The following is a 22,090-nucleotide window of genomic DNA, read 5'->3' on the forward strand; positions in this document are numbered from 1 at the left end:
GATCCCGATTAAAGAAAATATTAATCAGATAATAATAGACCTAGCACTATTTACTGAGACAAGTAGAACGTTCGATGAAATCTATAATTGGAATAATGTAGCCCTCTCCGATATTTTAATCTGATGTTTTCAGGAGAATAAAAATGATGAGGGCTAATATTATTGCAGCTAGATGAAATTGGATCCCCCTCCCTTCTGAAAAAAATTCTGGATCCTTGCATGTTTCATATATATATATATAAGCAGCAAAAGAATACAATCAACCTTTTATAGTGACACTTTTTAGCATGTAAACCTTTTTAAAAAAAATATTTTAAATAAATCAAATCAGGGACCTATATATCTATATCTATCCATCTATATCTATATCTTATATATATATATAGGTCCCTGATCAAACCAATACCGTTATTGAGTTTTCCCGGATTAAAAATGTCCGTACGATATATTTCGATAACTACAATTTATCTGGAACGATGGTTCATTTTCTCTGACCTTTCAATTATTTTTATCATTTTATTCATGCAGCTTAAGTAAATTGTTTGTACTTATTTATAAACGACTGACTGACCTGCAACAGACAACCAACAGCTGTTAACAGTCAAAGCGAAAGTGTCTACTTTCACTTTGGATCTAAAAGTACTTTGTAAAACCATGGCTTCAAGTTTGGGAAATCTAAGCGGAAAAGTAGCTCTAATCACAGGTAATTTTACTTGTTATACAACTCACAATTCTTTAAACATATAATGTTATTTCTGAAACGTGAATTTTGTAAAATAATTATCTACTGACAACACTGCACTGAACAGCTGATGCCTGATGACATTTATCAGTTTAATATATGACCCTGTGAACATAAAGAATGTATCAGTCTATTCTTGCTATCATAAGACTTTATTTTTCAGGTGCCAGTTCTGGGATTGGGGCAGCGACTGCTGTGTTGCTATCCAGGCTGGGGGCTAACGTGGCACTGACGGGCAGAAAGGAGGAAAATCTAAAGAAAATAGGAGAGCAATGTTTAGATAAGGCAAGAATTGAAAGAATGGCAATGAAGTACAGTCAAACCTCAATATTTCAAACTCGATGGGATTGAGAAAAAAAAATCCAAAATATCCAAGGATTCGAGATATTTGGCATGTCTTTTGTAAAATACTAATTATAAAGAATAAGTGCTTTGGGACTTCCAAATCACTTTGATTTATATCCATTATGTTGGAGATATCGGTGTTCAAGATACTGAAGTTCAACTTTAGTCAGTTAACTTAGGAAAAGGATAAAATATAGAATGTTATTTAAGTTCAGTAGCAGACAGCTTAGTCAGCAGCTAGAGTATATCGAGTTAATTGTCAATGTCCAGTCAAACTTAAATTATTTAAAATTTCTATGCATATTAAGGAACAGATGATTACAATAAGTACATGTAGCAACTTTCTTTATTCACAGATTGATATACATGTTAATTTTTTTCTGTTATAAAACTTTATTAATCTGGAAAAGTTAAAGTTAAGTATCATTTCAAGATGATTCAGAACTTTTAAAATCAGTCAAATTGAATATGAATTATGAATTTGTAGGCCAACAATAAAAAATGTTTGTTTGATGAAATATGACCAATCCATCAAAATTGCCCTTACCTGATCATTTTTTTCATTAACTTTCAATTAATTTCTTTTTCTTTTGTATTCCCAAGGATATAAAGATTGGCCATATCATTTTGAAAGTTAAGGTTTTATTATTTCTCTAAGACACATGTAGATTGAACCTATTTTAGGCAACAAATATTAAATCTGTCTAGATGTCCTGTGTATAATGAAAATATTTAATTAATATATTGCTAAAAATCTTCAATTTGTATTATGATAATTATTGTAAGAGGATTAAAAAAACACTTACATACCTACCCACCTTGGAAAATGTGGGTTGTACTTCAAACAAAACAAATTGAAAATTTAATGATGGCCTTATATGTTTTTTGGCCAGTTGGATGCATTCATTTGCATGCATTTTTTCTTTTCCTTTTTTTTTTAAATTTGGTCTTGAATTTGTTTGATGTTGAACTAGTTTTCATAAATTTATATTCAGTTTGGTTTATGCAATGAAAAGCATGTTCCTGATGATATCATGAATGAAACATACAGTGTACAACAACATGTCAAACAATGGATCAAGAAGGAGGTGTGAATTAAGTGTTAATTTTGCTAGAAGGAACAGACCAAACTTTTAATTAGTGGTGTTCCAATCATCGAAAATCAGTCGATTGCTGGCATAATTCAAGCGCTTGATTACAAAATTTTTATTTTGATTAATCGGGTTATTTATTTTATTTTACAACTAATAGTTTTTAAGCTGAATATTCCAGCTGCAACTTGTCTATGAATTATTTGAGTGTATCAGAGCAGGCGAACAGACATTGTATTCATACCCGGGTAACAACGCTCATTCCCGGGTATGGACATACTTTGGATTCTACAAAATGAAAGAAGAACCAGCTGGACTAGATAGAAGGTTCAATCGTTAAAGTGATATATTCTTAAGGACTAGGGCTTGTCCCGAGACACAGTTAGATTATTCTAACTACAGCTGGACCACCACAGGAAGTAGTTATTCATCACCCATTCTTACCATTTAATAAACTAAATTGACAGACTTTGTAAATGTCCGATTATAATTGATGATTAGTTAGTTACAGTAGCCCGATCATCGATTATGAAATTCTTACCGATTCCCATCACTACTTTTAATGCATGACCTCTACTAAAATCTAGCATAAAACATCATTATCACTGATAATTATTTAATTTCGTGTTAGACACTTTGAAAGGAGTTGCTGATTAGGAGACATTCTTTTTTTCTAAATTTCATGTTTCAAAGGAAAATCTAACAGGCGATTGTTGTATCTTATGGCCTAATTGTAGTAAAAATACTTAAACATCTGAAAGTTTTGAAAATGGTAAACAGATCTGATCTCTGCATGTTTTTCTAGAATGAAAAATGTTGCTCTTGTAGAAGAGATGACAGATAAAAAAATTAACAAGATATTAGATAAAAAAGGCTTCATCAGAGAGGGTATAATAGAACTGAATACAATAACCTTTATAGCAATTATAGCATTATTCATTGTTTAAGTACCTAAGTGGATTACTGTGTTATATTTCAGCCTCTACTGATACCTGGAGATCTGGTCAAAGAAGAAGATACAAAAAGAGTGTTGGACACTACTATTTCACACTTTGGGAAACTCAACATTCTGGTAATTATGACATTTAAAAATATTGCATTATGTAGCTCAACTGTGTCAAAGGTTCAAGTATTGTATTTTATTGTCTCAATCAGCATCTGTTGTGGATGTTAATTTTTCGCATAATATTTCATTTCTCCAGAACCAATAAGTCGGTTTATCAAATGATTCACATCAGTGAAAAGGAATATCATATCCTCTTCAATGAAACGATCCTAATTAATATACATTCATTTATAAAAATATCTTGTGGTCATTAAATAAATAAAATCTGAATCTCAGAAAGCTTTGAACAAGAAAATACATTGTCAAATGTCATCAAAATGAGAACACAAATGCCATATAAAATGTGAAGATAATGAACGGTGATCAGTCTTATAAGTCAAGTAAAGAATATGAAACATGAACGGTGACTCCAGAGATTCCAGGATATTTTGTTTTTCCAGGTGAACTGTGCAGGAGTTCTGGAGTTGGGCAGTATAGAGAATACATCTTTGGAACAGTACGACAGAGTCTTTGATATCAATGTCAGGTCTGGTGGCTCCACATGTTTTAAATATCTTCAAGTTGATTTTTATACTGTCTTTCACATTAGTTGTTACAGTTAAAAGGTGAAGGTTTTGTGACTTTATGTACAGGAGTATTTATATGTATTTTGACTTAATTTACAGGAGTATTTACTGTTGTGACTTTATTTACAGGATTATTCACTATTGTGACTTTATTTACAGGAGTATTTACTATTGTGACTTAATTTACAGGAGTATTTACTATTGTGAAGGAGTATTTACTATTGTGACTTTATTTATAGGAGTATTTACTATTGTGACTTAATTTACAGGAGTATTTACAGGAGTATTTACTATTGTGACTTAATTTACAGGAGTATTCACTATTGTGACTTTATTTACAGGAGTATTTACTACTGTGACTTAATTTACAGGAGTATTTACAGGAGTATTTACTATTGTGACTTAATTTACAGGAGTATTCACTATTGTGACTTAATTTACAGGAGTATTTACATTTCTGACCTAATTTACAGGAGTATTTACTATTGTGACTTAATTTACAGGAGTATTTACTATATGACCATGCTGGCAGTGCCATACCTGATAGAGACTAAAGGCAACATTGTTAATGTGTCTAGTGTGAATGGTATCAGATCAGTAAGTCAAGGAATACAGTAAGATCAGTAAATTTATAAGTCACTCTTAACTGTCAGATCTGTAAGATAGTGTTTACAGTTAGACCAGTAAGTCAGTTTTAACTACCAGAGCTGTAAATCAGTGTTTACTGTCAGATTTGTAAGTTACTATTTACGGTTAAATCAAGTAAGTTAAAATTGTCAGATCTATTATGTTAGTGTTTACAATTAGCTATAGACACAGTACATATAAGTCAGTTTTAACTGTCAGATCTGTAGACCAATAAACCAGTTTTAACTATCAGATCTTAAGTAAGCGTTTACAGTTACATGTAGATCAGTAAGTCAGTTTTTAACTCTAAGATCTGTAAATTAGTGTTTACATACAAATCAGGAAGATCAGTGCTACAGGAAGTTCAGTAGGTCAGAATTTGGGAGTTGGCTCAGATAGGCTAAGCCTGCCAGATCCCATTTCTTAGTGAATCTTTATAGACTGAACAAAATGTGATTTGAATTTCAATCAATCAGTAATTCATTCAGATAAGTAATCAGTGTTTACAGTAAAATCAGTAAGTCAGTATTAATAGTCAGACTAGTAAGTCAGTATATATATAGAGGATATTCAATGTTTTGTAGATGAATATGGAATTTATTTCACGAGTGGGACAGGATTTTTTGATATTTTCATGAGTGCGAAGCACGAGTGAAAATATGAAAAAATCCTGTCTCACGAGTGAAATAAATTCCATATTCATCTACAAAACATTGAATTTTCTGTTTATTACATTTTCTTTGATTTTCCCCTTGCCTCTGTCTTTTCTTAACACAGTGTCATAGGGTTGACGTCATAGTTGAGCGGTTGAGACGTCATAGCTAGGCAGTTGTGTGATTGAAAACATTACATAGCATGGATTTTAGCAACCTATTTGGGAAGAAATTTGCAGTTTTATCTCTATCAAGATGCTTAGTTTCTACATCTCATGACAGGCCAGAATTTTTTTTTTTACTTACTTTGATATCCTTTCACACTGTGAGAGAATATCATTTTTGGTATCCTTTCACACTGTGAGAGAATATCACTTTTATTCAATAAATAAATCACAGTATTTCACTGTTGAAAATGTAATAAATATATATATATATATATATATATATATATATATATATATATATATATATATATATATATATATATATATATATATATTTACATTTCCAATAAATTTCCCCTATGATTCTTTACAAAATAGAATACAGTTCATTTTCTCATGAACTACCATGATTGGGCATGAATATCTCCATTGTTACGTCATAATACCTAACTTGACATCAAAACTATAGTGCAAACTGTTTTGCTTTGAAAATGACATTTGAATGACGTTATTTGTGGCAAATCATCAGAAAAATAATGTAAATATAAGAAATGAATTTAATTTTTGAAAATTCATGAGGTACATGAACTACAACGCTTCACACCGGCATATTTATCATGAAGCGCTAATGCGCTTCATAAAATATGCCGGCGTGAAGCGTCGTAGTTCATGTTCTCATGAATCTTCAAAAATTAAATTCATTTCTTAAATGAACTCCATTCAGGGAAAATATTTGCACACTTTTTATTTTTTACCCTCATCACAATTGGGCAAATTTAAAATAGGCAACTTCAAAGAAAATTTTTTTGAAAATATCTCTTTCTAGCTTTTGTTTCTTGGTGAATTTAAAGTTGGCAAAATTAAGTTTGCAAGTATGATAACTAAGGTAAAAATTACAAGAGGCAAGAATAATCATGTATACAGTATACAGATCAGTCAATATAATCAGACCAGAGCATTTTGTCTTTGTTAGCAGTTCTCAGTTAATTTGTGGTTACATTTATTTATTTTTTTTATTTCATTCATGTTTATTTTCCAGAACTGTCATGTGTTTTCAATAAACATATTGTCAATTTCAGTTTGCAAATGTCTTGGCCTACAACATGTCAAAAAGCGCCCTTGATCAGTTCACAAGGTGTACAGCTCTAGGTAATTAGGATCTGATCATTACAAATGAATTAAAATAATGTAGGAAACACTAACAAACTGATAGCACAAAACAAAAGATCAATCAGCTTTGTAGCAAGTTCATGTGCTGATCTGAGAACTATTCTTAAACAAATTGTATTATTTTGAGGTAATGGAATGTTATCATTTTAGCATACAGAGAACTCAAAGATTTTAACTTTAACTTTATTTTACCAGAGTTGGCACCAAAACAAGTGAGGGTGAACAGTGTCAAGTAAGTACTTTATATGTTAGTACATTTTCAGTACTGTCCTTTTGACGGTAAGCAGTAGCAGTGCGCTCCATTTTCACTGTAGGGGTGTGGGTTTACTTGAAAATTGAAAATGGTCACATGCAAGAGGGTATGAAGATCAACATCTCTGAGACTTGTATTGTGTCTGAGTTCACATTCTAGTTTTATCCTAAAACAAGCGACCTCTACACAAATAGGGCAAAATTTTAACCAGTTCTAAGGCTAACTGTGTTATCATGGGTAAACAACCATTTTCTATCATTTTCAAAGGAATATGTCTGACAGTCACAAAAAGGTCTGGTTCCATATTTTACACCGAGGGTTCTTTCATTTATAACCAAACTTGGAGCTTCATGCATGCTTACATGTATATTGGACAAACAAATAATAAATACCTTTTTTATTAGGAATTATAGTTTTTCATTCAGAAGTACCAGTAAGGTTACATGCAAAATCACAAATTCTTTTCTGATCAGGACATGTTGAGTTATGAAATATAGAATTATTTTTAGCATTTCTCTATAAACATGTTTCACTCCATACAAGTAACTCACTAGTAAGTTTTAGAAACATAAGTTTAATTTTGAAAAATTCATGAAAGTATGAATTGAAATTTCGTATATATTTTTCATGAAGCTTGTTAGCCCTTCATACAAAACAGGCCTGTGTGAGAAGTTTAAGTTAATATCCATTTTATTAGGGCCCCGCAAGGATTTTCGGGTGCCCTATAGTTATCACTCTGTCTGTCTGTCTGTCCGTCTGTCATTCTTCCGTCCAAAAATTTTCTGTTTTTTTCTAATAATTTTTTTTGGGTTGACCAATTAACTTCAAATTTTGTATGTTGGTTGAATATAGGCAGTAAGACACATTTTGATGCTAAGTTTGGTTCTCTCTGTCATCCGGTTTGGAGCTGGGGTGGTGGGGTAGATTCCTTAACTTTATATAAGAGTGAATAGGCAAAGAGAGATTACTGCTGAGAATGTTCTATTGTAAACTAGTAAAGGCTGCAATGAGTTTCTTGGGATTAATTAACTTTCCTCTTGAAGAAAATTCAAAGTATCTATCTTTATATGCCACATTGAGATTAATTAACACTTCTGTCTGCAAATGAAGTTTGTTTTGAAGTTAAGGTCAATTCTGAATGATGTTTACATTCTCTGAAATGTGGATTTAAATAATGTTCATACTTTATTTTGGTAAAATACACAATGAGTTATGATTTTATTGAATTCTAAAAACAAGATATAGATAAAGATATCTTTATTATTATTATTTTATTTTCTTTCTTTCTTTTTTTTCTGCCTTATGTGAATTCAAGCATACTATTTATTTTAACAGGTATTCAGATAATAACCCCATTCTATCATTGCTGAAAAAGTTCTTATTGTAAACTTAGAAGAAAAGGTTGAGAGAGCAGTACGATTAATCCCCTGGGTTTGATTATCTTGCTGCTTGCAGAAAATTTTAGAAGGTTATCTTTCTGTCACTTTAAGTTTGATTAACACCTTTGTCTGCAACTGATGTTTGTTTTGAAGTTAAGGTCAAGCCTGGGTGATATTTGCATTGACTGAAGGCTGGCATTTTTGAAAAAACATGCTTCATTCTTCTTTAAATATACATTTAATTGAGTTATTATAGATATGATATGCTTTATGTAAATACAAGGATACTATTTACAGGTTGTTGGATATTTAGCAGTTGCTGTTGCTTATTCTTCTTTATATATTTTTAAATTTTTGTAATCAAGTAAAATTCTCATCCCTTAATCTGCACCCTTATATTTCTACCCCTCGGTGGGGCCCTTGCTGACTGGTCAGATTTCTAGTTAAAAGAGTTTTATAAAAGTCATTATTGAAGCTAAACTCAGGTTTAAAATCATTTTGATGATATTTTTACGTTGCCTGCATAATAAACACTTGGGATCCCTTTGCCCGACATCTCTCTTTCTCAGTGGGACTGTCATACCTTGTCTTGAAAACTGTTGAGGAAGATATTTGATATTCTTGTTTTGCTTGGGACAATGCAGAGAAACCAACCTCATGACCTCTTAACATCACCTTTGACCTACTTTTCAAAATGCCATATAATGCTAATATACAAATATTCTTTAACTTTTGAGAGGTAAGTCTGTGCTATTTGACAGGAGTCCAAGCTTGTCATAAAACATTTGAAAAAATATCAGTTACTTTCCACTTGACCTTTGACCTACTTTTTAAGAATGCTTCAAACTGTCAAGTTAGCTTTATATCTTTTTTTTATTTGAGAGGTAGGCCTTTGATAATTAGTATGTTTTTACATCTTTTTGACCTTATTACACTTTACTTTCAAACTATGAACCACACAAACTGAAATTTGAATATTCGGAACATCACTCAGCCTTTCCATCAAGTCGAGAAAAAACCGTGGAAATATTGTACTCGCCGAGTAGCTAAAACTGTAAATCATCTGTTGACCACATGTTCTGTTATATGATTAAATTGTACATTATGCTATAATTGTATGATTCAATGATAAAACAGTGGTTAAGACATAATATTAGCTCTAAAATGACTTTCAATTTTTTGTTGAAAAAAATTAATCAGTATTGTGTAAGTTTTAATACATGTAACAGTCATTCTCCCATAAACACAATTAAACTACATATATTCTCCCTTAAGCAAGGAGTATGCTTTGCCCCTATCCCACGCATTTTGGGGGGGGGGGGGGGCATCACATGCTTATTTAATTTTTCATTTTATTTCTTCGGTAAAACAGTCTTTTTACTTTCTTTCTCTTCAGAAATAAAACTTGTCAATCTATCCAGTTCTTATTTCTGCACATAAGAAGTATTAGTTGATTCGCGGGAAAATACTGGTTACGCGCAAATTTTCATATAGTTAGCATAATTGAGCCTCTCTTGAATTATACTTTTATGGCATTTCTTTTAGCATACTCAGATCAGCTTTCAGTACTCTGTAGAAAAATTAGATATCCACATTTAAAAGTGTTGATTGTTATACCTTTAAAAATTTGTTATTATATAGATCAATACTAATAAAAGTCTAACATTTCCAATGTTTTACTGAGCGGGCATAAAAAAATCGATGTTTGACCGCGGAGTGAGATATTGGACCTGTCGATGAGATGTTGGACCGCTTACGTCACATAATGGGCGGGGTCAGCTAAATCTCATTTGCATTCGTTGGTGTTCGACATACATGTATGTCCAAAAAAAAAAAGATAAAATATATAAATAAAAGGTATAACAAAACATTTATTGACTGTGTTCTTGGGCAAAATGCGTTTGTCGACCCCTCGAACCAGACTGTTTGCCTTCGGCCTAACGACCTCAGGCAAATAGTTTGGTTCTTGGGTCCGACAAAACGCATGTTGCCCTCGAACCCAGTCAATAAATGTATAATGTTTCAGAAAGAAAATTTAGGCATGAAATTGACGTTTTTAGAAAATTACATGATAAGAAACGGAAGAACATTCGAAAAGAGATATATGTTAAAATTTTACTTTGATCTAAGTTTTGAATATTTCCAGATAAATCAATAAGTTTAATAGACAATGTTGACTACCTCGTTTACTATCCTGTTTTGAATGATTGGTATAAATACTAACGTCTTCCTTGCCAGCCCTGGTGTGGTTATAACAGAACTACAGAAACGTGGCGGATTAAATGAAGAAGCATACGCAAAGGTAGGGCATTGTTTATGGAGAGGGTGGATAAACTTTGTAATATTAAAATTTAAAATGAATTTTTCTTTGCAATTTCGTAAATAAAGTTAAATAAAATAAAATCTTTTTAAGGAGTGATTCTGCATTTTTGTTTTGGAAATTCTTATTTTTATTTATGTTTTATATTTTTTTTTTCTTTTTGACTAAACATATCCAAAATAATGAAATTTGAAGGTGTGAGCAACAGAATGTTAGAGATAAAATAGAATTTTAATTGGAAATAAATACGATTGAAAGTTTGCACCATTGTCAACATGATGCACATAATCTGAAATATTGAAACGGAGAACTTGCAAAATATTTTCTTTTTTTCAGTTTTTGGAGCGTGCTAAAGAGACGCATGCGCTCGGACGCCCAGGACAACCTGAAGAAGTTGCCAAAGCAATAGCTTTCCTTGCCTCGGATGATTCCTCTTTCATCACAGGGGCGACACTTCCGGTAGATGGTGGTCGCCATGCTATGTGTCCCAGATAATCAAAGAAAATAAATGAAAATTTTTTTGTTGTCGTTTAATGTGGACTAATTTAAAAATAGTGATCTTGTCCATTTAAAAGAAAAAACAGTGACAAGAGTGGACAAATACAATTCAGATATTTTGTTTCACCATTCACAAAATGCACATGAATAACATAGTTCTTGTCAATTTGGGTATATGCTTACAATTTCTCATAATCCTTCCTGAAAAATTGATAAGGTGGCATATATATCCAAATTATCTTATATTTGGAATCTGTTGAATTAAAGAAAACATGACAGTTTGCTTTGGTTTGGTTTAACGCAAAACGCAATAATTGTGCAATAAGCTAGGACATAGGTAAAATGGCTGAGGTTCAGGTACCTGTTAATTTTGCTTAATTCACGGAAGTACATGTTTGCCGTCGACGTAACCCTGTCGATCTGTGGGCTTGGTATGCCGAGTCAGCTGCGACAACTCGGGCACGTCCGCCATAATGCCCTGTGTGTAGTTATACTAAGGCGCTGGTCGCTTTACTGGACCTTCTTAATGTCCTTTTATCCTGTATTTTAATTGTTTGGATGTATAAGTTGGAATTTCAAACTTCTGAGAGAGCGACCCGATAGGGTAAGATACACACGTTATAGCTGTAGAAAAGTAAATATTAATTGGAAATATTTACTAAAACGCAGATATGAAGAAAAAGTAATTTAATTTTACTTTTTTTAACCAAAATAAAGCGGGTTTATTATTAGAGATTTTTGTAGAAGTTATCAAAAAAGGTACATTTAAGTAAGATTAATTCTGATTTTTAGCAGCTGGTGCGCCTCATTAAAACGGATAAATATCATTCGTTGTCCGTGTCATATATACTGTTAATAAAAGAATATCAGATTGTTAAAAAGAGATATTTATTTGATTTTATCATATATGATTTGAATTAACTAATGTTGAACCAGAAATCCAAATGATCTTGTTCTTGGCATGCCGCAGGGAGGTGTATTTCAGAGGATCTTATTTAGTATGTTAATCAAGTTGACATAATTATCGGAACCTATCTAATAGATGTCATAATTATACATCGGGTATCTCAACGAAGATCACAGTTTAAAACACGAGTGTGATGATTTGTAACAGTTTTCCCTGTAGAGTTCGTCACCATTTTGTGTTAAAAAGTAACCGGAAGTTATAAATTAACTAACAGTATTGCTGCTGTGAACATCAAAACCAACAGAGAATTTACAGAAATTTCAACAAATTATAAATTGATTATTTACATTTATTTGATTAAATTATAAATATTTGAGGTATCATTATTTTCCAAATGTTGATACGACACAAAATTCATTTCAAAAAACGCTGGAATGGAATTTTATTTCATCTATAGGTATTCTGTAAATTAAGGTCTAACATGTAAAAACTATTTTCACAATTCACAATTAAGTTTCTTTTTTTTTTATTTTTCTTTGAAATGTACGGTCATTGATTAAATTTTGAAATTATTATCAAATGTGGTACATGTATTTAATTTTGGAGAAAATAACAAATGTAATCTGCATTTTTATACATATACACATGTACAAAAATTTACCAAGAGTTCCAAACACACAAGCTTATTTTGATCATGGTTTAAAGAACTAGTTAGGGGGCCAAACTTTTACATCTATTACTGTAAAATTCTGTCTCTCTCTCTTTCTCTCATTAACCCGTAAGAGCTAAATGAAAGCATGGAGACTTTTGAGAGCATCAGTATAGCTGCATGTACCTGATTGCTGCTGAGGGAGTTGACTCAAATCTTTTAATACTGGTCCATATTTAAGTTTGTTCAAAATATATCGTACCTTAGAGCAAGGGTGGAAAGATTTTAAAAATGACAATTTTGTTTTAAATGTTCTCAATGTAGGAAACGGGAATATAGAAAAAAGTGAAAAATCCCTTTCTAAGGAAAAAAGGAGGGTTATTTGTTTTATTTTTATTATTATTTCTTTTATTTTATTTTAAATCGCAAGCGAAACTATATGCTGTAGATTTTTTTTAAAGGGTGGCAATTAATATTTTGGGGCTTGAATGGTGCTAAAACATGAAAACATGGCATGAAAACTTCTGCAAGAACAAAACTTAACATGCGCAAGCTGTGCATGTCCGAATGATCTCGGACCCACCCCTATTTAAATGATCAAGAGAGTCAATCATATATACATGTACGTATACTAGTACTTAAAATTCAAATTTCTTTTGAATCATGTGAAAGTAAAGCAGCTCTGCTCCGAAAAATGTGTCGTGTATATATTTTTTAAAAAGGTCAAAGGTCGGGTTCAAGGTTACGAGGTCTGGAAGAGTAGTTGTTTTATATAAAATTCCGACTTAAAAGGGAATATATACACAAACCGAATATTAACACTTTGATAATTAGTTACATGTAATACTTAAACAATAAAATGTTTTTGATTTTCCATTTCCCTCTGTCTTTTCCTAACACAGTGTCATAGGCTTGATGTTAAAGTTGAGTGGATGAGAGGTCATAGCTTAGCAGTTGTGAGATTGAAAACATTACATAGCATGGATTTTAGCAACATATCTGGGAAAAAATTTGCAGTTTTAGCTCTATCTCCATCTTATGACAGGCCAGGAGTTATTTTTTTTCTGACTTTGATATCCTTTCACACTGTGAGAGAATATCATTTTCATATCCTTTCACACTGTGAGAGAATATCACTTTTATTCAATAAATAAATCGCAGTATTTCACTGTTGAAAATGTAATAAATAGAGGATTTTTAATGCTTTGTAGTTGGATATGGAATTTATTTCAGGAGTGGGACAGGATTTTTTTTTTTTTTTAATATTTTTACAAGTGCGAAGCACGGGTGAAAATATCAAAAAATCCTGTCTCACGAGTGAAATTAATTCCTTATCCAGCTACAAAACATTGAATTTCTGTTTATAACATTTTCTTTGATTTTCCTTTTGCCTCTGTCTTTTCTAAACACAATGTCTTAGACAATGGCGTCACAGTTTACAGTTGAGACGTCATAGCTTAGCAGTTGTGAGATTGAAAACATTGTAACATTTTAGCAACATACATGTATATGGGAAGAAATTGGCAGTTTAAGTCTCTATCAAGATGGTTAAGTTAACTATATCTTATGACAGGCTAGAAATTATTTTTTACTTACTTTGATATCCTTTCACACTGTGAGAGAATATCACTTTAAAATGGTATCCTTTAACACTGTGAGAGAATATCACTTTTATTCAATAAATAAATCACAGTTCTTTACTGTTGAAAATGTTTTGTTATTAAAAAAAATTCTTGGAACATTTCTAAAGTCCATTTTTACACAATTAAAGTTTCCTAAATAGATTTATTGAAAGAAATAATGAAAAAATAGCCATGTAACTCTTCTTTATGAGAGATAAGAAAACTTGTTTGTTTGTTGTTGTTTAACGTCCCTCTCGAGAATTTTTCACTCATATGGAGACGCCACCACTTTGCCGGTGGAGAGCTGCAAATTTTGACCAATGCTCGGCACTTAGGGCCATTGAGCAGTGAGGGATCTTTTTCGTGCCAGCACCTACTGCGACACGGGACCTCGGTTTATACGGTCTCATCCGAGGGACCAGTCTCCACGTCCCACAGTGGGATTCGAACCCGCGACGTAAGGATCAACCCCTTACTCCGCGACTCTAGAGCAGACGCTCTAACACTGCGCCACGCGGTATGAAAAGAGTTTTTCATCAACTGTTCCAAGATATTTGTGTTGTAGAAAAGTGTTTTCATAGCTGCATTACTTACTGAATCTGATTATGTATGAAAAGTATGCCATGTTTCCAACTAATCTTTTCAAAACATTCCCAAGGCATAGTAAACTCCTTGATGCTAATCATTTTTGAAATACTATCTTTTATTAATAACAGAAGAAAATTAGTAGTTTCTTATTCTTTCATTCGTAATAAATAAGGATTTGTAAGTGAAGCAAAGAATATGATTTTCATATAGTTATTAACAGAAAAAGGTTAAATTGTTTTAAACAAAAATACTACATCAGTTTCAACCAAGTGGGGCATATTTTAGAAACTGTGGATGTCGTCAGGGAGATCCACTATTCCCTTTATTCTCTCTGTTGTTGGCAATTCTGATAAAAATATTACATGTATATGTAAGTCAAGTATGAAAGGTATAGAGATGTTAGATAAAGAAAATAGCATTACTATATGTCAGCTTATGGATTAACTTTCATATTGGATGGTTGTGAAAAGTCCTTATAGAATAATCGTTGCGGAATATTGCAAATATTTAAGGTCTTCATATGAACGCTATCTAATAAAACAGAGGTTATAAGGAAATGACGTAAGAATTAGGGAATAAATATTTCTGAAGGTAAAGCTCTGGATTGAGTAAAAACATTTAAGATTACTAGGTACATGCATGTATTGACTTTGTCGTTACGGAACATCTTTGATGAAAATTGTTATGAAAAAGTTTGAATATATTTATATTAAAAAAAAAATAAATAAATAAACAATGAAAAACTCTTATCGCAGAAATCCCACCGCATTGACCTAAGGTCATCTTTAAAACGATTTCAAAGATTCTTTTCTATAACAGTTAATCAGGTATTTTTGTTCTTTCTTATAAACCAAGCTTTGAATGTTTTTGATAGTAATGATGACATAGATTGAAAGGGCGCATTATTAAAGCAAAAACTATTCAAATTTATTGAACATAAAATGCTACGCTTCCATCCCTTGCAGGCAATCTCATGCAACTCTGTACACACACTGCAACTAAATTGCACATATGCCTTCCAAATAAACATTAACCCTATAACTTAAAATTTCCTATCTTCCACAAAAGAGCTGGACTTTTATAAATATATATATATATATATATATATATATATATATATATATATATATATATATATATATATATATATATATATATATGTGTGTATATATATATTTCAAATAGCTTCACGTTATTGAGAAATTACAAAAACAACAGTTGTTAGAACCCTATACTCAATTAAGTGTTTGGTAATTGTTGCTGATATTTTTCAAATATTTGTGTAGAGCACAGTATCGAAATAGCCTGCATAATTTATATATCTGACCCTTTTTTCTAAGTTGATTGATTACTTCGGATCAATTGCATCAATTTCCACTTTAAAAACCATTTTCAAATCCAAAACTGTATTGTTCGAAGAGAAAATTACATACTTCGGTTTTCTTTTTACAAATTTATTTGGACTCCAAAACTAAATTAAATCTGTTCGGTTGGGGGAATGTGTTCTAGCGGCATTTGTTTATGGAATGTAATATATATACACGACAATTGATACATATATATTAATATACAATTGAATATTTTAGCAAAAGTACATGAAAAAATAATTATATATAAACAAAATGTCACATTAAATGCTCAGATAAAAGTCACTCAACGGACATGATAGGGGCAGATGATGTTTTCTGGGGGTACATTTCAGACGGTGATTTTTGACTGAATTATTCCTAGGCTTGCTCTCTGGCTGACATTCAAAAATTTGCAGAAATCATACTATATGCACGAGACTTAACAGAGGAACATATATAAATATCATTTATTTTTCCTACATTGGACCAAATATAGATCAAGACTTCCAGATTTGTTCAACTGCTCCTGATCTTCCAGGTGAACATAACTTTTTTTTTCTACAGTTGACCTGACATCTAATTTATTTAATTTCCTGACGAGTTTGTATCGTAGTATCAAATAGTTAAAACAAACGCTAATTTTTCAGTCAAAACATGATTTATTAACTTTTGAAGTATAGCATATTCACCTCGCTATTCGGTTAGGTGAAATTGTACTCAGATTATTGTACAAGTAGATAAATAATCGTATGGACAATAATAACATGTATACAGTGTTCTCTAAACTGCTGCATGAAATGTATTGATAATAAACAATAATCCTCTTCAAAAGTCAAATTAAAAACTACAAATTATAAGCAGAGCAATTAAACACGGACCTCTGAAAGCAGAAGGGGGGATCAGGTGTCATGGAAGAATTAGCATTCCATATGACCATTTTACACACGATGAAATTTATCCTATGAGAGTAATTACATGGGGTTACTAGTAATTGCAACTTGTGTATCATCTTCAAGAATCGTTAATTGTAAACTCGACTTGCTATTTACGGTTTAGAGGAGGTGAGTAATATACCCGATTTCTCGGTGTAGACGTGACTTCAAAAAGCAACCGCTCCTAGCGGCGGATCAATGTTACACGGATATGACGTCACACGTTGTGGTTCCTGTCATGTAGTTGACAGTGTTGGGTGCACTCGCAGGTCAATTTGTGTTATTCATTAGGTGCAGACCATTTGTTGACATGTCGTTCTTGCTATATTAAATTAAAAAAAAATTACCGTAAACATCTTAGAAAATTTGACCCGTAAGATGCTTATAGTTATATATGTTATTAGAAAATGAATTTTAAAAAAAATTTAAAAATAAAGTATTTTCTTCTGTGATGAATTCTCATCCCTAGATAAAGAATGGTAAAGTTTTATATTTACAGTTCAAGTACTTGTATTTGTTCTTAATCTTATTTTTGAAACATTCTTCAATTTGCCTGAAATTATGCTAGATGTTTGCTTTTCCATATGAATTTCATCAATTGACTGTAAATATTTCAGATCTATTAATTCATTCATTCATATCAGTATCTTGTTAACGGTGCGTCATACAGTGTAGGTGTGAACGAATCTTCAGTACTGTCTATATTACATACATTGTGTGCCACTGTACACGTCTGTGTTTGGGTACACCTTTGGCAATATGTACTTGAAGATCATTTTGTACGTATATATGTATACCTGTTAAATTCTGTCATCGTGTTATTTCACACTAACGAAAGCAGGTATGATTGTTTTAATATATTAATTTTCGAAACTTTTAATATATGAAATCGCCATGAAACTTAACTAAAATCTGGTACTAGTGTTGTGTCTTCAGAAAAATTATGATAATTATACTTTATTGACTGTTACTCGTATGTAACAAAATAAGGCAGCAATATTAACATAATGATAAAGTCACGGTGTTTTCTTTGAGTAACAAGATATTACAAAATTGACAACAGAGTTGTGTATCTCACAAGACTCACTGGAGCCTCCTCTCCGGCAGCAAAGAGGTCAAACGATAATCTTATTTAATAATACATAAAAGTCAGGTGATCAACATGTATAGGTATAAAAAGACCCTGATCTGCAGGAATACGTACACAAAATGTAGCGAAGTAGTCGTCCCTCTACCCCAGTTAGCTTTTTCGTAATTTCGATTGGATTTGGGTGATGCCCATACATGTCCATTGTGTTGCAATATAGGTATAAATTTAATAGGTTTTAAAAAAACAAACACTTTGTTCGTGTAAAGGCAATACATATGTATGATTACTTACATTACATAATAAGTAGTATCTTTTGTTTTTCAGATGAAGAAGCATTTATGCATCATCTTTACAGTGTTAGTATTAGTGGGAGCTTACATAGAGGAAATCGATTTACCTGAGTCCTTTACAGAATGTTTGGAAAAACAGCGGATAAAGAATCAAGGTGCCGCCAGCTGGGAAGCCATGAACAAATGGTGTATGAACAGCCACAGGATGAAACTCACAGGTGACAAGTTCAAACACGCCAACGTATCTCAGGACACGGTCAGCTGGATTAATGAACTACTCAGAATGTCAAACGTGGATATGAAGCTGGACCTTCATTCCATAAACAAAAGACAAGCAGATAATCCCTCTCTGTATCCTAACGTCCAATTCCCCCCACAGCCCATCATTACAGATGAAGATTCACAAACATCGAATACACAGAATTCACAGGGGCCGGAATACCAATCAGAAACTCTCCAGTCATTTGTTAATCCACATACTGGATCAAGCCAGGCCCAGAGGTTTCAGCCCGGACAAACGAGGCCGTTTCCAATCATCGGCGGGAATCCGCAGCCTCCATCACAATCAGTGGTCCAGACACAGCAGCAAATTTTCCAAGGTTCAGTACAACAACAACCGCTAGCTGGACAGGATCAACCAATCCAGACTCAAGCTTCTCAAACCCAGACAAATCCTGTTCAAAATCAATTTTCCCAACAATCAGTAGTTCAACAGTCTCAGCAGGCAGTTAATTTTGCTCCACCCCAACAGCCACAGGCAGTTAATTTTGCTTCATCCCAGCAGTCATCATTTGTGCAACCCCAGCAGCCGACATTTGTGCAACCCCAGCAGCCAGCATTTGTACAAACGCAACAAAATTTTCAGCCTGTGAACGCATTCCAACCTCAGCCAACAGTGATGTCTCCGACCATGTCCGCAGCACAGCCTACTGGTATACCTCAGGTGCAGCGTCCTCAGTTAAGGATAAGGAAGGAGTATAGGACGATGACGGAGCAGGAGAGAGCCAACTTCCACAGAGCCATTCTATTACTCAAACAGGATACGGTAAGTCAATCTCCGTAACAAACCTTATTTATAATTTTATAAATGGACAGTTTTGAAATGACAAATAAATCTACATATGCAGGCATACAAGATTGAATTAATGTTCATTTAAATACGTATTCTTTCCATACAATTTTATCCAGACTATTCGACCTAACCGATATGATGCACTTGGACTTGTTCACTTTCGAATGGTTGATAATATACACCATGGAGGAGCATTCTTAGCTTGGCATAGAATTTTTATCACCATGTAAGTTCGTGATTCAGTTGTATTATGTAGCAATCCTCTACGTTTGTAACGATAAATTTGTAAAATATATTATTTCTATAAGAAAATTCACTAGCTTTTAATTTTATTTGATTTAAGATTTGAGAATGCATTGAGACAAATGATACCTGGTGTTACTTTACCATACTGGGATTCGACAATGGATGAGGCGATGATTGACCCCACCCAATCCGTCACGTGGTCACCACAGTTCCTCGGCAACGGAGATGGTCTGGTGACAAATGGACCATTCGCCTTCTGGCAAACTCCTAATGGACCACTCATCAGAAATATAGGACAGGATGGTCAGCTGCTCTCAAGACAAGCCATAAGGAACATACTGACCAGAACAAGAATGGGGCAAATCACAGAACCCGCCGCTCCCGATCAGTTTAACATTGAAAATTACCACGGTGATGCACATACATGGATCGGAGGTCAGATGGAGCCTATGGAAACGTCTGCTTTTGACCCTGTTTTCTACCTTCACCATGCCTTTGTTGATTATGTTTGGGAAATATTCCGTCAGCAGCAGCGAGCCATGGGAATAGACCCCACCCAAGATTATCCTCAGAATTACGGCCCACAGTCACATGCCCCTTTTACACCTACAGGATTTGGAAACCTGCCAAATGTATTTGGAATAAGCGACATGTTTACCTCCCAAATATATACTTACCAGCCACATCCGACATGTTCCTTCCAAAACTCCAACTGTGGTTCTCCCTACCTGACGTGCGATCTTTCCACCGGTGTCCCGCAGTGCTTGCCGATCTCCTCGGGTCCTCCTCCAGCACAGCTACGAGCAGCTCGAATGAGGGGTGTGCCTGGTGTAATGGGTGCCGGCCCACGGTTAGGAGGAATGCCCCTCCCTTTTGGGCGTAAAAAGAGAGAAGCAACTAAAGACAGGGTGACAATTAATGCAAAGTCCTCTTCAAACTCTTACCACCAGGTAATGGTCAAACAGATGCAATGCTCCAATACGTGGGTCTCTTTCTCCAGCCAGAATACCTTCGAAATCGACAATGAGGGAGATACCCGAAAATGGGTGTTTATACCTGTTCGTGTTGTTAACAAACGGTCTCCTGAGCACCGTAAATTTAAAGCATACGCAATCATTGATGGAAAGCCTTCCGTCAAGGCCGACATCTACGATCCAGAACAGTATCAAGAAATCAAACCATACTTCTCAGAGGAACTCATGCCATCATCAGAAAAATGTAAAACTGTCACAGGGGATAGAACAGTTGGTCGCATTCACATTCGATCTAACGGACTTAATTACCAGGGAAATTATGACGAATACGTCATCGTGGATTTGAGGCAGGCGTTTACCGAGTCCACCACCTATATTGGACTTAAAAGTCCTGGTCAGAACGATACAGAAGTCCTTCTGTCTGCTTATGACTCGTGTGGACGAAAATGTCAGGCCTTCTGTCGGAGCAGAGACAAGAATTCTCCGGGTTTTCACCCCTGTTCGGGGGCTCTCCGAGTAAACAATAATACCCCATGGGAATATGGTAAAAACTATGGTGATGCAGTGCGCATGTCCTGGGATTTGAATGACTTGTATACAATTCCAGAACTCCAAAATCAGTCTGTTTTCATTCAATTTTTCTGTGATCATCGAGAATAAAATTGGTTTGGGAGTTCCAAGTTTTATTTTCTCAACAGTTAAGAATGTTTGTATGCTGATAATAGAGGAATATAAAGAGTTGGCACAATTCTAAGTTAGAGGTCATTCTATTACGTCACAGTGTCAAAATCCTTTTTTAAAAGTTAATTTTACATACTGTCTTCATATCATTTTTTAAAAACAAAAACGTATCTTCACTGTACTTAAAATTTAACTAGTTACCGATTTAATTTTATTTTTTGCTTTCTGTTCAATAAAGATTCTTACATTTGCATCTTATTATCTGTTCTCAAGCAGGAGAATAATTTGCTTGTAAGTTGACAGTCTGGTGCTTTAACTGATTTAATCGTCAAGAAATACATCTTGTATTAACGTTGAATTTATTTCAATATTTCATCATCATCCCCTGTCTTTATAATAAGTGGGAGTATATTGAAGAATGTTAAATATGCAATTTAAATTTCTTTTTTTTAAGGAGGAATGCTACATCAAAATTTTATTGAATGTATTTTTTAAAATTTCTTATACATGTATATGATTTCAGCATGTGAAGACTGATTTTTACCTCGAAATTATTTCATATGATTTTTTTCGTATTTTTTTTTCTTCAGAGATAATGTAAAAAGAGTGCTTTAGAGTTTAAAATTAGCCAATTGCATGCTACAAGTATCATAAGAAAATCAAGAAATGTCAGAGACATTTTAATTTTTTTTTTTTAAATAAAGAAATATATTTAAAATAAAACAAATTGTTTTTAATAATTTTCAACCTATGAGTAACATATTCAACAAACAACTCATGATTACATTTAGGAAAGCTATGCTAGGCAATCAT

General features: G+C 33.2%; 2 protein-coding genes across 3 annotated transcripts; both read left to right on the forward strand.

Moving 5' to 3' along the window:
- Positions 1–492: 492 nt before the first annotated feature.
- Positions 493–10,902, forward strand: LOC133176637 (3-oxoacyl-[acyl-carrier-protein] reductase FabG-like). The gene is made up of 9 exons (XM_061311739.1): positions 493–703; positions 906–1,027; positions 3,158–3,250; positions 3,685–3,770; positions 4,314–4,407; positions 6,337–6,406; positions 6,623–6,659; positions 10,298–10,361; positions 10,716–10,902. The coding sequence occupies exons 1-9, from the start codon at positions 655–657 to the stop codon at positions 10,872–10,874; spliced, it is 774 nt and encodes a 257-aa protein (XP_061167723.1). The 5' UTR covers positions 493–654; the 3' UTR covers positions 10,875–10,902.
- A 473-nt stretch (positions 10,903–11,375) lies between these two features.
- Positions 11,376–21,528, forward strand: LOC133176629 (uncharacterized). 2 transcript variants are annotated; one of them, XM_061311731.1, is made up of 4 exons: positions 11,376–11,481; positions 18,339–19,349; positions 19,493–19,602; positions 19,720–21,528. In XM_061311731.1, the coding sequence occupies exons 2-4, from the start codon at positions 18,339–18,341 to the stop codon at positions 21,254–21,256; spliced, it is 2,658 nt and encodes an 885-aa protein (XP_061167715.1). In that variant the 5' UTR covers positions 11,376–11,481; the 3' UTR covers positions 21,257–21,528. The 2 variants fall into 2 exon arrangements, with proteins under 2 accessions (XP_061167715.1, XP_061167716.1); XM_061311732.1 differs by lacking the exon at positions 11,376–11,481 and adding an exon at positions 18,150–18,231.
- The last annotated feature ends 562 nt before the right edge of the window (positions 21,529–22,090 follow it).

The sequence above is a fragment of the Saccostrea echinata genome, unplaced genomic scaffold (genome assembly GCF_033153115.1).
Source record: "Saccostrea echinata isolate AGI-Se365-2 ecotype Australia unplaced genomic scaffold, CSIRO_AGI_Sech_v1 ptg000077l, whole genome shotgun sequence".
In the NCBI taxonomy this organism is placed as follows: Eukaryota; Metazoa; Mollusca; class Bivalvia; order Ostreida; family Ostreidae; genus Saccostrea; species Saccostrea echinata.

Excerpts from the sequence above, each read along its gene's own strand:
- LOC133176637 (XM_061311739.1), top strand. The coding sequence starts at position 655 with ATGGCTTCAAGTTTGGGAAATCTAAGCGGAAAAGTAGCTCTAATCACA. Across the intron at positions 6,660-10,297 it reads GTGAGGGTGAACAGTGTCAA|CCCTGGTGTGGTTATAACAG; the intron begins GTAAGTACTTTA and ends CTTCCTTGCCAG. Across the intron at positions 10,362-10,715 it reads ATGAAGAAGCATACGCAAAG|TTTTTGGAGCGTGCTAAAGA; the intron begins GTAGGGCATTGT and ends TCTTTTTTTCAG.
- LOC133176629 (XM_061311731.1), top strand. The coding sequence starts at position 18,339 with ATGAAGAAGCATTTATGCATCATCTTTACAGTGTTAGTATTAGTGGGA. Across the intron at positions 19,350-19,492 it reads TATTACTCAAACAGGATACG|ACTATTCGACCTAACCGATA; the intron begins GTAAGTCAATCT and ends AATTTTATCCAG. Across the intron at positions 19,603-19,719 it reads CATAGAATTTTTATCACCAT|ATTTGAGAATGCATTGAGAC; the intron begins GTAAGTTCGTGA and ends ATTTGATTTAAG.